Source organism: Carassius carassius, chromosome 15 (assembly GCF_963082965.1).
Source record: "Carassius carassius chromosome 15, fCarCar2.1, whole genome shotgun sequence".
Lineage (NCBI taxonomy): Eukaryota > Metazoa > Chordata > Actinopteri > Cypriniformes > Cyprinidae > Carassius > Carassius carassius.
The window spans coordinates 22543080-22558180 of NC_081769.1; the positions used below are offsets into that span (position 1 = coordinate 22543080).

The window sequence follows — 15101 nt, forward strand, 5'->3', positions numbered from 1 at the left end:
ATTATACTTTTCTGTAAAGAAGGTGCCAAAAGCTGATCCAAGACAACTACTGAGTCAGAAGTCTTTAAGTGCAAGTACAGCTGATTTGTAATGAAATAATGACCATTGTGTGGTCTTGAATTATTTATTTTTCCATGGTTAAGGTTCTCTCATTTACTCTCCAGGATCACCTATAAAACACTTTATAGGCAGGTGGTGAAAATGGACTATCGGAAGAGGTATCAGTGCTGCCGTGGTTTCTATGAGAGCAGAAATAAATGTGTTCGTGAGTATTAAATTGACGTTTAACTTCTACCTTAATGGTTTTGAATGGTTTGTTTTTATATTTTCATCTCTCTGTGTGTTTCTTTTTCCCTTCCTGCTCTATGTGTGTGTGTGTAGCACGTTGCACTAAGGAGTGTGTCCATGGCCGCTGCGTAGCACCTGATCGCTGCCAATGTGAGAGCGGCTGGCGTGGAGAAGACTGTTCCAGCTGTGAGTAATGCATCACACTTTTTCTTCTGACATGCAAAAACAACCAAAAAGTGCAGCATTTAAAAGCATTAAATGCAAAAGCTGATATGAAAGCCGTTTAAAAAAGTAGGGAACTTCTTCGCTTTCTTCTAAGATACCTTTTTATGCTAAATATTAATGCATAATGTTTTTCCACAAGCTATGTTAAAAATCGATCTATGATGGTGGACAGAGGAAGAGCAATGTTGATTATAAGTATACTTATAATTCATTACCTAATTAATACCTGAAACTGCACTTTCTGTCTCATTAGGAGAGACATTTCACTGTGTGTTCTGGCTTCATTTTTGAACGTGTTGTCATTTGTTAGTGTTGCTGTGCATATTTTTATTGGGCCCCATTTTCTCCCTTTTCTTTTTCCTCTTGTTTTCTTTTCCCCCTCTCCTCTTTCTGCATCTGCTCTCTGCTAAACTCTTTTCCTTTTCTTTCGTATATATGCATTTGAATCATAGAAATGAATATAAGAGTTTTCACAGCTATGGTTTCTAAAGCATCTGCATTTTTCTTAGCTGATTTTACACATTTCTCCGCACACGGATATGATTTGTAAAACTGTGGTTTCTGAAGAGTACAATGCCTTGCATGCTCCTAAGTGGTGTTTACATAAATGTAATGGAAACTCAAGGCTCTGGCTCTAGGCAGAAGACCTTTCTCTCTAATTTGGTCCTGCTTTTTGTTTGGTTGGACTGTGAAACCCCATTATTAGCTCGCATTGGCAGGAGGAGGCTTGACACTTCCTGAATGCCTGTGTGTTGGGAGATTTGTGGGAAATTAGAGAGGTTTGAGGTTTTAAATATACATTTCTCCCACTCTGTCCCGAAAGACCAAAGGCCAAGCTCTTTCAAACTCCTATACAACTTCTTGTCTGTTTAAAATTATACAAGTAAGATCATTATTAAAAAGTAATTATATGTAAAGAAGAACTGGGGCAATGTCACCAAAATGCTTCAAGAGACCTGCAAAGCTACAGTACCGTGCAAAGTTTTAGGCACTTGTGTAAAAATGCTGTAAAGTGAGGATGCCATCAAAAATAATGCCATAAATAGATTTTATTGATTAACTTCTATTAACTTAACTAAATTAAATCAATATTTGGTGTGACCACACTATGCGTTAAAAAGGTTATAAAATGCTTGTAGAATAAATTAAAAGGTACTGGGCATGCTGCACAAAGCAAAAACAGCATTTAGAGTTGGATGTTTATAATAGTCAGCATTTTCACATTAGTAATTAAGTAAGGGCTTCTGGGAAAGAGCCTTTTAAGAGTATTCCTAGAGAGGAATTTTCCCACATGGAAAAAAGACATTCCATATCTGCTGGAAACGTGCTGTTTGATAAAACTACTTATATTTTATTAATTTTCTTCTTCAGACAGTATAAACATGTGACTCACATGAACAAAGAGAGTGTAAATGATCCACTTCATATTCATTGTTTATAATATTCCATCACAAGTTTGTCATTTCAGATCATGCTGATTAATCCTGAGGGACATTAGGGCAGAGGGGCTTGGGAACAGAAAACTGGACTTATAATGTAGTTTATGATCAAGCAAGCAGCCTTGAGTTGAAAATCAACCAAATTCTGATGTTTCCACTTGTCTGTTTAAAGTGGTATGAATTTGCTTTGAGAACTGGTTGTGTCAGGTTGTGTTTGAATCGAGACAGCTGTTGAGCTCCAGTTCCTAAAGCCTGACATGTGAAAATTGGGGGTTGAAATCATTTACCTCCCCTCTGTCCGAGTGTCAGACCCCAGGACTTTTAGGCCTTGTCCACACTAATACGTTTTCATTTGAAAACGCATCTTTTTCTCTCCGTTTGGCTGTCCGTCCACACTGAGATGGCGTTTTTAGTCAAGGAAAACTGAGCTTTTTGAAAAAACGCTCTCCAAAGTGGATAAATTTGAAAGCGCCGTTTTCGCGTTGTAGTGTGGACTGTGAAAACAGAGGGTTTTGAAAACGATGACGCAAGTTTTACCAATAGTAATACCAATAGATATCCGTGTTTATACTGGTATTTTGCATGTTATGTGCTATGCACTTTCACACTATTGCTACAGATGTGTAACTTTGTACACTCTTCATATCACAGTCCTGCAAAGGTGAAAGCTAATTTACACTCAATTGCTATTTGCGCCAAAACATGAGGGCAGTTGCGTTTTAGATCAGACATACATACAATCGTTAGTGTGCGACCTGGACGCGTCAGTGAATGATGTGTTTTTTTCGAAAATAAAATAATCCTGTCAGAAGAACTGCATAAAAACGTATCATATCTGTTCCGTGTGTATAATCTGCAGTGAGCTTTTTTAGGTTTGCAGAAAGCGAATTTAACATTTTCTGATGTTTCAGTGAGGATGAGACAAAGTTTGCAAAATGCTTGAAAACGCTAGTGTGGATGGAGAGTGTTTTAAAATGAAAACGTCATTTTCAAATGCATCCGGATTAATGTAGACGTAGCCTTAGGCCCTGTTTACACTAGTGCATGATGATCCTGATCTTCAGATCTCCGTCCACAATACACAAGCAAAAACGCATGTCAAATAACCATTTATGCACGTACAACAATGCGAATGATGTTATTGTTTACACACAGAGCAAATGTGAGCAGCCATGCCTTCGTTTTCAACTGTATGTGAAACTTTCAAGAACACAAAGACATTGTTGTGTATTGTACCCTTAGAATGTTTTCTGAAGGATCATGTGACACTGAAGACTGGAGTAATGGCTGCTGAAATTTCAACTTTGCCAGCACAGTAATAAATTACATTTTAAAATATATTAAAATAGAAAACAGTTCATTTAGATTGTAACAATATTTCAGAATGATACTGTTTTTACTGAATTTCGGCCAAATAAATGCAGCAAACCTTCTTCATAAAACATGACAAAATATTACATATCATAAACTTTTAAATGGTAGTACAAATAAAATGTAAAAAAATAAATATAATTTTTATACTCTATATTTTTTCCTATCAAAACAGAAAAAAATAATTCAGTACATTGGAATAAAGTAGTTAACTATCATAGAAGCCAAATGTGCTCAGATCCTCACTGATTAATGATCTCTTTGAGTTCCAGAGAAGCTTTCTTGGTAATGAGCTCTTCATCTTGACTTGCTCTTCATGAGTGTGTGTGTGTTTCTGTGATGGATTCCACTTCTTAACCCCTAAAGGGTACGTGTCATCAGTTAAGGTTGTGTCATGACCGAAATCCAATCCCTGTGTGAGCGTTGGCCTGAGCTCTCTCTGAGGTCCGGCCAAACTCCATCTGTAAAATTTCCCATTTGAAACTCATTCCTTCTGTTGAGCTCCGTACAAATTCTCTGGTCAATCACACTATCAATTTGTCATGCTCTAAATGCCAGGGATGCTCAAGAGAATCTCTGAAGTATTTAGGAATCCTTTAGCACTGACTTGTTCAAATAACCAAACACAGTCAGACCAATACGAAACTACTTTTATCCAAAGAAAAGCTTCTTGTAAATGCATCTGAACAGACTTTATAATATGTGTTTGCGTTATCTCAGATTTAGCTGAACTTGTGTTTGTGTTTAGCATGTGATGCACAGCATTGGGGTCCAGGCTGCAGGCAGCGCTGCGAGTGCCAGAGCGGGGGAGAGTGTGACGTTATTAAAGGAAGCTGCCAGTGCCCGGCCGGATACACTGGTGAACACTGCCAGGTATAACCACACTAACAGCCTCTTTAATGAGCTGGATGCGGTAGCATGTAAATTACCTGCTTTTATTCATTTATGATGTCATTAGGATAAATGTACAATATATTACAGATTACTGTATATTCAAAGTTGAATTGTTTAATTCAACCTATTTTCTTCCTGTCAGGACCCCTGTCCTGAAAAGTCGTTTGGACAGGGTTGTCTGCAGCAGTGCGGGTGTGGAACAGGAGGATTCTGCAATAAAACCTCTGGAGAATGCGTGTGCAGGGATGGATTTACTGGACCTCTGTGAGTACAGAAGTACCTAAGAATAATAATGTGGTTTCTTACAGCTCTCAAATGCTAAATCTATTCTTGTTACATACTGTATGCTTATGTATATCTTTACATACCTCACATTATCATTATTTTAAAGCATTTTGCTAACATGTATGTGTACATATAGACAGGAAACATTCTTCCTTATCTTTGCTGCATTTATTTAAGAAACCCATTCGAACTGTTTATTTTAGTATTATTTATAAGCTATTAAAGTATTTATCAGTATTTTCAAAAATTTTCATTTTCAGTAAGGTTTTACTAATTTGTTTGTGTATATATATATATATATATATATATATATATATATATATATATATATATATATATATATATATATATATATATATACAGTACAGACCAAAAGTTTGGACACACCTTCTCATTCAAAGAGTTTTCTTTATTTTCATGACTATGAAAATTGTAGAGTCACACTGAAGGCATCAAAACTATGAATTAACACATGTGGAATTATATACATAACAAAAAAGTGTGAAACAACTGAAAATATGTCATATTGTAGGTTCTTCAAAGTAGCCACCTTTTGCTTTGATTACTGCTTTGCACACTCTTGGCTTTCTCTTGATGAGCTTCAAGAGGTAGTCACCTGAAATGGTCTTCCAACAGTCTTGAAGGAGTTCCCCGAGAGATGCTTAGCACTTGTTGGCCCTTTTGCCTTCTGTCTGCGGTCCAGCTCACCCCTAAACCATCTCGATTGGGTTCAGGTCCGGTGACTGTGGATGCCAGGTCATCTGGCGCAGCACCCCATCACTCTCCTTCTTGGTCAAATAGCCCTTGATGCCTTCAGTGTGACTCTACAATTTTCATAGTCATGAAAATAAAGATAACTCTTTGAATGAGAAGGTGTGTTTTTTTTTGTTTGTTAGTTTTTTTGGTTCAGTTTTATTTCCATTTTAGTTTTAGTAATCCTATAGTACTTCATCTTAAATGTATGCATTTCAGTTAGCTGCCAAGATAACATTTCAAATTTGTATGTTTTAAGTTTTTTAGATATTGTTTAAATTTTATTTTATTCCAAATACCAAAAGCATTTTTTGGTTAACAGTAACACTTTTGAAAGAAAAAACAACCTCATGCATATGCTATTTCATGTTTTAATTTCACAAATAATATTCAGACTGAATATTGAAAGATTTATTTCAGAAATCTTCAGAATTTGATATTTGCCAGTTCACATAGTCATTCTAAAAAATGTGCTTATTTTTTAGAGGCCAAAAATTGTACATCTGAAATATTCCTTGCAGTTTTACATTTTTATAGTCCTAAAACATTATCATTGTCTCTCCATCGTTGAATTGAACTTTGAATCATATTTTCACTGTGCACCCCACGTGTCTCTGTCGCTCAGGTGTGAGGAGCCGTGCATGAGGCCGAGCCGATGTACTATACGCTGCCCATGTCATAATGGAGGCATCTGCCAGGGGACAGGGGTGTGTCTGTGTCCTCCTGGCTGGATGGTGAGAAATCTGTGTATTGGCCTTTTTTTTTTTTTTTTTTTTTTTTAGTTAAACATCCATTTTTAGCCTCTCTCTCTCTGTTTCAGGGTGCCGTCTGTACTGAGCGGTGTCCACCTGGCCGTTTTGGTACAAACTGTGCTAAAGAATGTTTGTGCCATAATGGAGGCCGCTGTGATCCAGAAAAAGGCCAATGTCAGTGTGATGCAGGCTACACTGGAGAAAGGTCTGCATAATTTTAAGACTACTATCTTTAAGTCTACTATCTGCATCCTGTCAGAACTGACTTGACACTTGTTTTAAGGTCACAACCCATTAGTTTTTCTAAATGACAACTTATTGTTTGTAATTGGCCTTAATGTAATTATGGATTTGTAGAATCTTGAAAAAGTCTGAAATCCACAATAAAGCCTCTGATAGATATTTGAGCAGCATGGTTATACTGTATGATTCCCTCTTGAGTGAGCATGTGTGTTTCTTGTGAAGGTGTAACGAGGAGTGTCCGGTGGGTTCATACGGTGAGGACTGTAAAGGTGTGTGTGACTGTGCTAACGGAGCCCGGTGCTATAACATCCACGGTGGGTGTCTGTGTGAGCCGGGGTTTAAGGGTCCACGCTGTGATCACAGGATGTGTCCTGACGGGACCTACGGCATGCACTGCGAAAACCGCTGCCTCTGCAACTCACAAAACACGCTCAGGTGTGCTGTGTGCATCCTTGTCTGTTACTGACGATCACTAACTTTGATTTGACACAGAGTGAACACAACTACAAGAACTCGAGAGAAAATTACATGCATTTTGTTCTCAGAACCAGTGTTACTTTAGTATTATGTACTATTATAGTTTCTATTAAAATTTTGAATTAGCTTTTATTTTAATGTTTTTATTTTAATTTTAGTTTAATATTTAGTCCTTTTTCTATACAGTTTTAATTAATTTTTATTACAGTTTAATTTTCAGTTAGCAACATTAGTACTTAATCTTATTTCAGACTAATTTCCATTTTTAATTTAAAGGGTTAGTTCATGCCAAAATGTTGTTCCAATCTTGTACGACCTTCGTTCATCTTCGAAACACAAATTAAGATATTTTTGATGAAATCGGACAGCTCTCTGACTCTCTGCATAGACAGTATTTTTTATGTATTTAATATGTATTATTAATGAACTGATCGTTCTATTAACCAAATGCTGTTTGATTAAAATAATAATAATAATATATATATATATATATATATATATATATATTAGCTTGAGTAATTGTATATATTGATTATGTCATGGATATTACAGCTGTCATCCTCTGAAAGGGGAGTGTACCTGTCAGCCTGGGTGGGCGGGGCTATATTGTAATGAAACCTGTGCTGATGGTTATTATGGTAACGGATGCCTGGAGCCCTGTCTCTGTGTGAACGGAGGAGTGTGTGACACGGTGACGGGCCAGTGCCATTGTTCTCCCGGATACACAGTGAGTGGACAGATATGAGCACAAACAGAAAAACTTCCTCAATACCACATAATATTCCACATTAATATTCCTGTGTGTGTGTAGGGAGAACACTGCGAGAAGCTTTGTGAGGATGGTTTCTATGGGAAGGGCTGCTTGTCTCCCTGTACCTGTGTAAACTCTATAGCCTGCTCTCCTATCGATGGAACATGTTTCTGTAAGGAAGGTAAGTTCTGGTACACATCAAAATAAAGAATGATTCTATCTATGCCACCCCAACATTGTTTTTGTGTGTGTGTGTGTGTGTGTTTAGGATGGAGAGGACTTGACTGCTCTATTGCATGTTCAGAGGGCACATGGGGTCCTAGCTGCAACTCCACATGTCAGTGTGCAAATGGAGCATCTTGCCACCCTGCTGATGGTTCTTGCAAGTGCACCGCAGGGTGGAGAGGAGCTTCTTGTGATGAGCCCTGTCCAGTATGTCAAATATTTTGTATTTGATTTACAAAAAACAGTTCTAGAAGATTCAGGTCATTCATTTTTAGTCACACTTTTTCCTTCTATGAACTGAATTTGACTTATGCGTCGTTGTCTGTTCAGCATATCTGTCCCTTAAATCATCTGCAGTAATCTTACACCATCAGCAAAAGTTATTAACATGATGGCATATGCATAACACTTTTTTGCTTAGAGTATATGTTGCATGGCCATCATTCATATTAAAGTAGTAATTATGTTAGACCTGTGTAATTTCACTGGGAAGAGTCAGAGTTATTTGATCGTTCTGAATCAATATTTCCATTCTGGTTTAAACAGATCGGGACATTCGGCCCAGGCTGTCAACACAAATGTGACTGTCTGCATGATGAAGGATGTGAGAGTGTTACAGGCCAGTGTCTGTGTTTACCTGGCTGGACAGGTAGGACTTAATTCAATATGCAAAAACAGTATACAGTATGCAGTAATAAATGTTTAAAGCAGAAGCAGCTTCTGGCTGATCAAATAATGAGTGAAGCACTCAGTCACTCAGGAAATAGAAGGAAGAGCCAAGCGCATTGCATTATGGGATACAGTATTTTGTGCAGTATGCATTAGTCTATATCAGCAAATGTGTATTTATAGTTTGCATACCAACAGAAAATGTGCATACTGTGAATGGTTTAGATATTGCATTATACAAATTTAGTATGAGTAGTGTGCCATTCTGTGCATATTTAATTATTCCTCTCCATTGATATCACCCATAATGCAGTGTAGACCTTTATTATACTATTATATTGATATATTATTAACATTAAACCCTATATATCATATTATATTAATCCCCTCATTATCTGTTGAGCTTGACTTGATTTTTATGTTTGAGATTCAAGTGATGGATATGTAAATATAATAAGTCATTTTGAAATCTCTACAGTATGTACACCAGTCAGAGAATCCTAAAAAATATCTGATGCAGAGATATGTTGTTTAAAATAGTTTTTTTTTAAACTAGAAAAATACAGTGTGAATCTGATGAAAGTATATTTTTTAAAGTAAAACTAGGGCACTAGACCTCAAACAACACATGACAGTTTAGGCAACTCATCCAATTTCTTCTGCAGGTCTGCGCTGTACACAGCAGTGTCCAGAGGGAACGTGGGGCCTTCAGTGCAACCAGACCTGCTCCTGCCTCAACGGCGCCACCTGTCAGGCACATACGGGAGCCTGCCTGTGCAAACCCGGATTCTGGGGAGCTCAGTGTCAACACAGTGAGTGTGTGTGTGTGTGTATATATATATATATATATATATATATATATATATATATATATATATATATATATATATATATATATTATATACCTGTCTGTGCATTCATCAGCATCTCTGAGAGCTCAGGTCACATTAGAGCTGGTTTAGACAGTGCTTTCTTCTTTTCTCTATAGAGTGTAGTGCTGGTCTCTTTGGAGAGAAGTGCAGCCGTCAGTGTCCACAATGTGTTCATGCCACCTCCTGTCATCACATAACAGGCGATTGTCTGTGTGTGCCTGGATATACCGGACACCTGTGTGAACAAGGTTAGATACACAAATGCAAAGACTTACTTAAAGAAATTTGTGATATATATATATATATATATATATATATATATATATATATATATATATATATATATATATATATATAATTAAATTGCTATTATTTCCTTTTTAACTAAAAATAAAACACAAATGGAGAATTTTGAAGCAGTTTTTCCATAAAATGATTGTTCATAGTGACGTCATCTGTCAAAGACCAAAATAAAAGACTAAAAACACCATAAGAATTGACCATTTAAGTCATTATTTACTGACAAATAACAGCATATAAGTTTGAAACAACATGAAGGTATGTAATGTCAGAATTTTCATTTTTGTGTGAATTATCTCTTTAAACCTATTTAAATCATGACAACTCTGAAGATTTTAGCATGGTGATGGATATGACAATGTTAATGTATTTGGTCTTGGCGGAACAGATCTGCTATGCTGCTGCTGATGAATTGCTGCTGCTGTTGGTTATTGCTGTAGTTGTAGATTATTGCTGCTGCTGATACGGTGCCATGAGTATTTAAGACATACTGCTGTTGCACAAATAGCATATAAAAAAGATCTAAACAGGTGGAGCTGGGGAAGGTGGAGGGTTTCGAAGAACTCTGAAAGAGCACTGCAGGAATCTCAAGTGAATACTAGCCAACCATTTAAATGCAAGGCAGTAAGCTCACTGGCTGCATATGCATCATGAACCAATCAGCTTGTGCCAAGTCGTTTAACTCTCTGTATATCATCAGTTAAGTTAACACTCCGTCAGCCAGCGCCATCTAGAGATTCATGACTGAACTATATATAATTCCATAGCAGCAAAGTGTCTAAAGTATAATCCTCTATTTTAACGATTGTATAAATTATTTAATTGCTGTTTTTGTTTGACTTTTAGCCTGCCCAATGGGTCGTTATGGACGCCATTGTAGCAATGTGTGCATGTGCACCAACAATGCGACATGTCATCACCAGGATGGTTTGTGCCTCTGTCCCGCCGGATGGACTGGACCAGACTGCTCTTCATGTGAGTTTCTGGACAGCAGACCTTGTCTATGAGAAAAAATTTGATTTCACTAACTTTATTTTATATGTCATTCAAATTTGTTACATTTAATTTTATGAGAAATTAATCAAAATGAAATGAGGTTAAACAAGAAAAATGTCTTGACCAAATAAACTTGATTTTTCTTACCTCACTACTTACCTCAATATTTTTTTTAAACAAAAACCACACAAAATTTTGATACATTTCTCAGAAAACAAAACATTGTGCATCTAAAGTTGAAGAATTTTTAGATTTGTACTGGAAAACGAGAAAAATACTGCGTAAGAAAATGACTTTAAGCTTAAGTTGAATATTAACAGTTGTTTCTCTTAGAAAAGACTGTTTGCCAGATTTCCTGGATGTGGTTTCGGAATAAATAATCATACTCAGCTGAAAATACATTTATATTCCTGGATCAGGCTCAATATGTCTGTCACTCTACCAGTTCAACAAACATTTGCCAAATGTCTGTCTTTGCAGTGTGTCAGACTGGGACGTTCGGCACTAACTGCGCTCACACCTGCTCATGTCCCCCCAACCATTCCTGCGACCCTCACACCGGTGACTGTGTGTGTGTACCTGGCCCAGGCGAGGACTGCAAACCAGGTATTAAAAGCAGCCTAAAAACTTTCGATTTTCTGTATGTTAAACACCGAAATGTTAATGGCTGTCAGTGTGTGTAATGTGAATGACTGTGTGTTTTTCAGAGCAAGAGCTGAGTATGATGGTGCCCGTGTCTCCAGTGGAGAAGGACTCGTGGGGTGCGATCGCAGGAATTGTGGTGCTGGTGATTCTGGTTGTGCTCCTGTTGGCTGTTTTGTTGTTGTATCGGCGCAGACAGCAGGATAAGCAGAGCAACACACCTGTTGTGTCATTCTCATCAACCCGCACCGTCAGTTCAGAGTACGCTGTGCCAGGTATGAGCCACGGGAGTTTCTGATACTTTCAGTAGTGCCTCATTTCATTTGCACAAATTACACAATAAGGAATTGTTACACTGAAAATCTGATGTATTTTTATTTAGTATTTGCTTATTTCTTGTAGATGTTCCACACAGCTACCATCACTATTACTCAAACCCGAGTTACCACACACTGTCTCAGAACAGACCTCCACTGCCACACCTGCCCAACAACCAGGACCGAGCCATCAAGGTCAGTAATACTATGGTACTATATGTATAAGAACATGGTATACAGTATACCATGTTCGGAGTAGCATACTAGCATTTTACTTTCACTATATGAATATTGTGCACAGTATGTCAATTGTCATCAGCATGAATTTTGTTGGCTCTATCACAAATTGCTTCAGATGTTACTCATATGGAAGTCACTTTGGATAAAAGCTAAAAGTTAAATGTTCAGTGTATCCCAGAATGCAGTCTATTTAACTCAACCTTCCATCTCAAATGTAACGGATTCTTGAGATATAAAGTGTATAATTTAAAATTGAAGTAAAATTCAAATTGATGAGATTAAAAAGTCATTAGTACAAAAACTATTTGGTAACACTTTATTTTAAGGTGTCCTTGTTACACATGTTACATGTACATTCTATTTTAATACAAATTAATATGCATAATTACATGCAAGTAACCCTAACCAAAACTCTAACCCTAACCATACAGTAAGAACATATAGTTTATTGATATTACACAGTACTTAAATGTTTAATTACACTGTAACAATACCTTAACAGCTTAAAATAAAGGGTGACCAAATATGTTTATTTACTTTTAATGTCATTATTGACTTCTCATAAAAATAAAAATAAACTTTTTCTACTTTTTAATATTATAATTATGAATTTGTCATAACTGTGATTTACCAAAGCATGTTTTTCTTATGTGGTGGAAATGCACTTCTATAGAAGTTGACTTCCATAACAATTGGTTATTTCTTAAATTTTACAATTATTTATTCTGAACCCTCTAATCAGTTTTCTCTGTCAGCAGTAGTGGGCTGTGCAGTATTGATTACAAAAGCAGAATTTTGCACATACATATAACAAACACAACTTTCTTTTATGTCTCACGCTTTGACAGAACACCAACAACCAGCTGTTCTGCAGTCTGAAGAACATGGAGAGAGAGAGGAGAGGTCTGTTTATGGCTGACGCTAACGCAACTCTTCCTCCAGGCTGGAAACACCAGGAGCCACCTAAAGAGTCAGGTAATAGATACTGGGAAACAGCTTCACCGTTTGACTGCATTATATTTTTAGTTTGTTCTGTCCAAGTAAATTGAATATGGTCTTATTGTGTTTGCAGGGGCTTTTGGCATCGATCGAAGTTACAGCTATAGTGCCACTCTTGGAAAGCACTACAACAAAGGTAAAAGTCCCCCAGATATTCTTCTTCTATATGTTCTTTGTTGTGTCTAACATGCTGTTGTGGTTGCAGAGTTGAAGGATTCATGTGTGGCAGTGAGCAGCAGCTCTCTCAACAGTGAGAACCCATATGCCACCATCAAAGATCTGCCTGGCCTGCCACCTTGTCCTCCGGAGAGCAGCTACATGGAGATGAAGTCTGCAGTGCCTCGTGAAAGATCCTACACTGAAATCAGCCCACCGGTTATGACTCCCTCCACTCTGTCATACAGAGGTAGCTATATTAAAAGCAATTGGCTATTGCTCTGTGATCTGAGAATGTTGACAGAAAATATATTTTAGTAAATAAAATCTATTAGTATTTATGCATCTATATCTATCTATCAATTTATCTATCTATCTATCTATCTATCTATCTATATATATATATATATATATATATATATATATATATATATATATATATATATTACAATATTTTGGGAATTTCTTGCATATTTTGAAACATTTACAGAGTATAAAACTTTATATATATATATATATATATATATATATATATATATATATATATATATATATATATATATATATATATATATATATATTATTATTATTATTATTATTACTATAATTAATATTAATATAAAATATATATGGCAGCACTGCTTTGGGAAATATATTTTTTTAATTGAATATATATATATTTTAAACTTGACAAAATGGCAAAATACATTACAAAATTAACTTCAGAGGGCCAGATGAAAAATGCAAAATGCAAATATATTTAGATTGACAGTATTTAAAAAATGACCAAAAATATATTAATATGAAATACATGATTTTAAATGTGTATTTTTTGTATTTATTTTTTGTATTTATAAGGGTAGATGAAAACATGCTGTCTCTGGAGTGTTGTCAGGTACAACATTTAAAATATGTTTTGTTCACTATTTCAGAACACTGTTCCCTTGGCAACGTTGTGGAACAGGAACCTCAGAACCATTATGATCTGCCCATCAACAGCCACATTCCTGGGCATTATGATCTGCCCCCAGTGCGGAGACCACCCTCTCCATCACCACGAAGACTGCCCCACTGATCTTCTTACAGACTTTGGTTCTTCCCAAAAATCACTGCCAAACACAGAGACAGCTTTACAAACTGGATAATGAAATACTGCTCACCACAGATGAATGGATGGATGCTTCCACAACTGCGCAATACTGCCATCTGCTGGACAACACCAACAAACATTGAACGGTTCATGGAAAAAAAGATCACATTTACAGGCATTTAACCCATTCAAGCCTGTGGATGTTGCCAAGGACTTTATTTCTAATTTTCTTCCGACAATATTTTTGGGTGGCATACAAAAAGACAACCTTAGAAAGAGATTTCGACAACTTGCTGGATGTCATGTGATGACTTGGAGCTTCAATACACAAATCCTTTCACCTATCACAAGTTGCTGTATTTTAAACTTATGTGAAAAACTGCAAAAGAATGGCACATATGCTCATATAAAAGATGCGCAAGTAAAGACATTAATAGAAAATCTGATCTGGGCATTGATGGGTTTAATGCTACATATTTTTCTGTTTTAAATGCTATTCATGTTTCTTATCTAATCTGGTAATCAGGGTGTAAATACTATCATTTTTAACAGCTACAGAACAAGTTTTCGTGATTGTAAGATCCAACATTGGGAACATTTTGCTATGAATGTCAACTGAGTTCAACCAATAAGAATTGTAAATAGTGTAAATAAAATCAAAGTTTTCAAGCACAACTTGTCATGAATCTCATTGTCTGTGACTTAAGAGATGCTCCAACCAAAAAATGTACATTTTGTAATTTAAATTTGTCACCCTCACGGGGACACAGATGAGACTTGTATAAAAATAATCCAACTCAGAGAGTTTATTTCTGACTAGTTTATTGTACATACAAGTGTCCTTCAAATTGACGCTTAAAAAACAAAACAAAAACACAACTCTTATCCATACAGTTACAGTTGATGAATCAATGTTTTCTGAAGCGAAACTATATAAGAGGTCTCTGAGAAAAACTAGTAGTATGTTAAACTGTCAACCGCGCGTTAGTGATGGATGCATGTTTTGTAATTCATCGATCGTGATTCCTAATAAACTGCAATCGCTAGATAAAGGCCTAAACATGTAACCCTTACATCAATCTAAAACAAGACTTTAAAAAAAAAATAGCCAAAATTA

At 36.2% G+C, this 15101-nt stretch overlaps 1 protein-coding gene across 1 annotated transcript in view; it reads left to right on the plus strand.

The window, feature by feature from the left end:
* Window positions 1–14659, plus strand: part of pear1 (platelet endothelial aggregation receptor 1) — a 37724-nt gene extending 23065 nt beyond the window's left edge. The window contains exons 4-24 of the mRNA XM_059568028.1: window positions 165–265; window positions 382–474; window positions 4072–4196; window positions 4360–4481; window positions 5881–5989; window positions 6076–6212; window positions 6473–6685; window positions 7280–7454; window positions 7539–7659; window positions 7747–7910; window positions 8250–8352; window positions 9038–9184; window positions 9361–9492; window positions 10391–10519; window positions 11021–11146; window positions 11248–11457; window positions 11585–11694; window positions 12588–12714; window positions 12812–12874; window positions 12944–13144; window positions 13827–14659. Of these exons, the coding sequence (XP_059424011.1) occupies window positions 165–265; window positions 382–474; window positions 4072–4196; window positions 4360–4481; window positions 5881–5989; window positions 6076–6212; window positions 6473–6685; window positions 7280–7454; window positions 7539–7659; window positions 7747–7910; window positions 8250–8352; window positions 9038–9184; window positions 9361–9492; window positions 10391–10519; window positions 11021–11146; window positions 11248–11457; window positions 11585–11694; window positions 12588–12714; window positions 12812–12874; window positions 12944–13144; window positions 13827–13969 (2851 nt within the window). The 3' untranslated portion in view covers window positions 13970–14659. The remainder of the gene's footprint in view (window positions 1–164; window positions 266–381; window positions 475–4071; window positions 4197–4359; window positions 4482–5880; window positions 5990–6075; window positions 6213–6472; window positions 6686–7279; window positions 7455–7538; window positions 7660–7746; window positions 7911–8249; window positions 8353–9037; window positions 9185–9360; window positions 9493–10390; window positions 10520–11020; window positions 11147–11247; window positions 11458–11584; window positions 11695–12587; window positions 12715–12811; window positions 12875–12943; window positions 13145–13826) is intronic.
* Window positions 14660–15101: the final 442 nt, after the last annotated feature.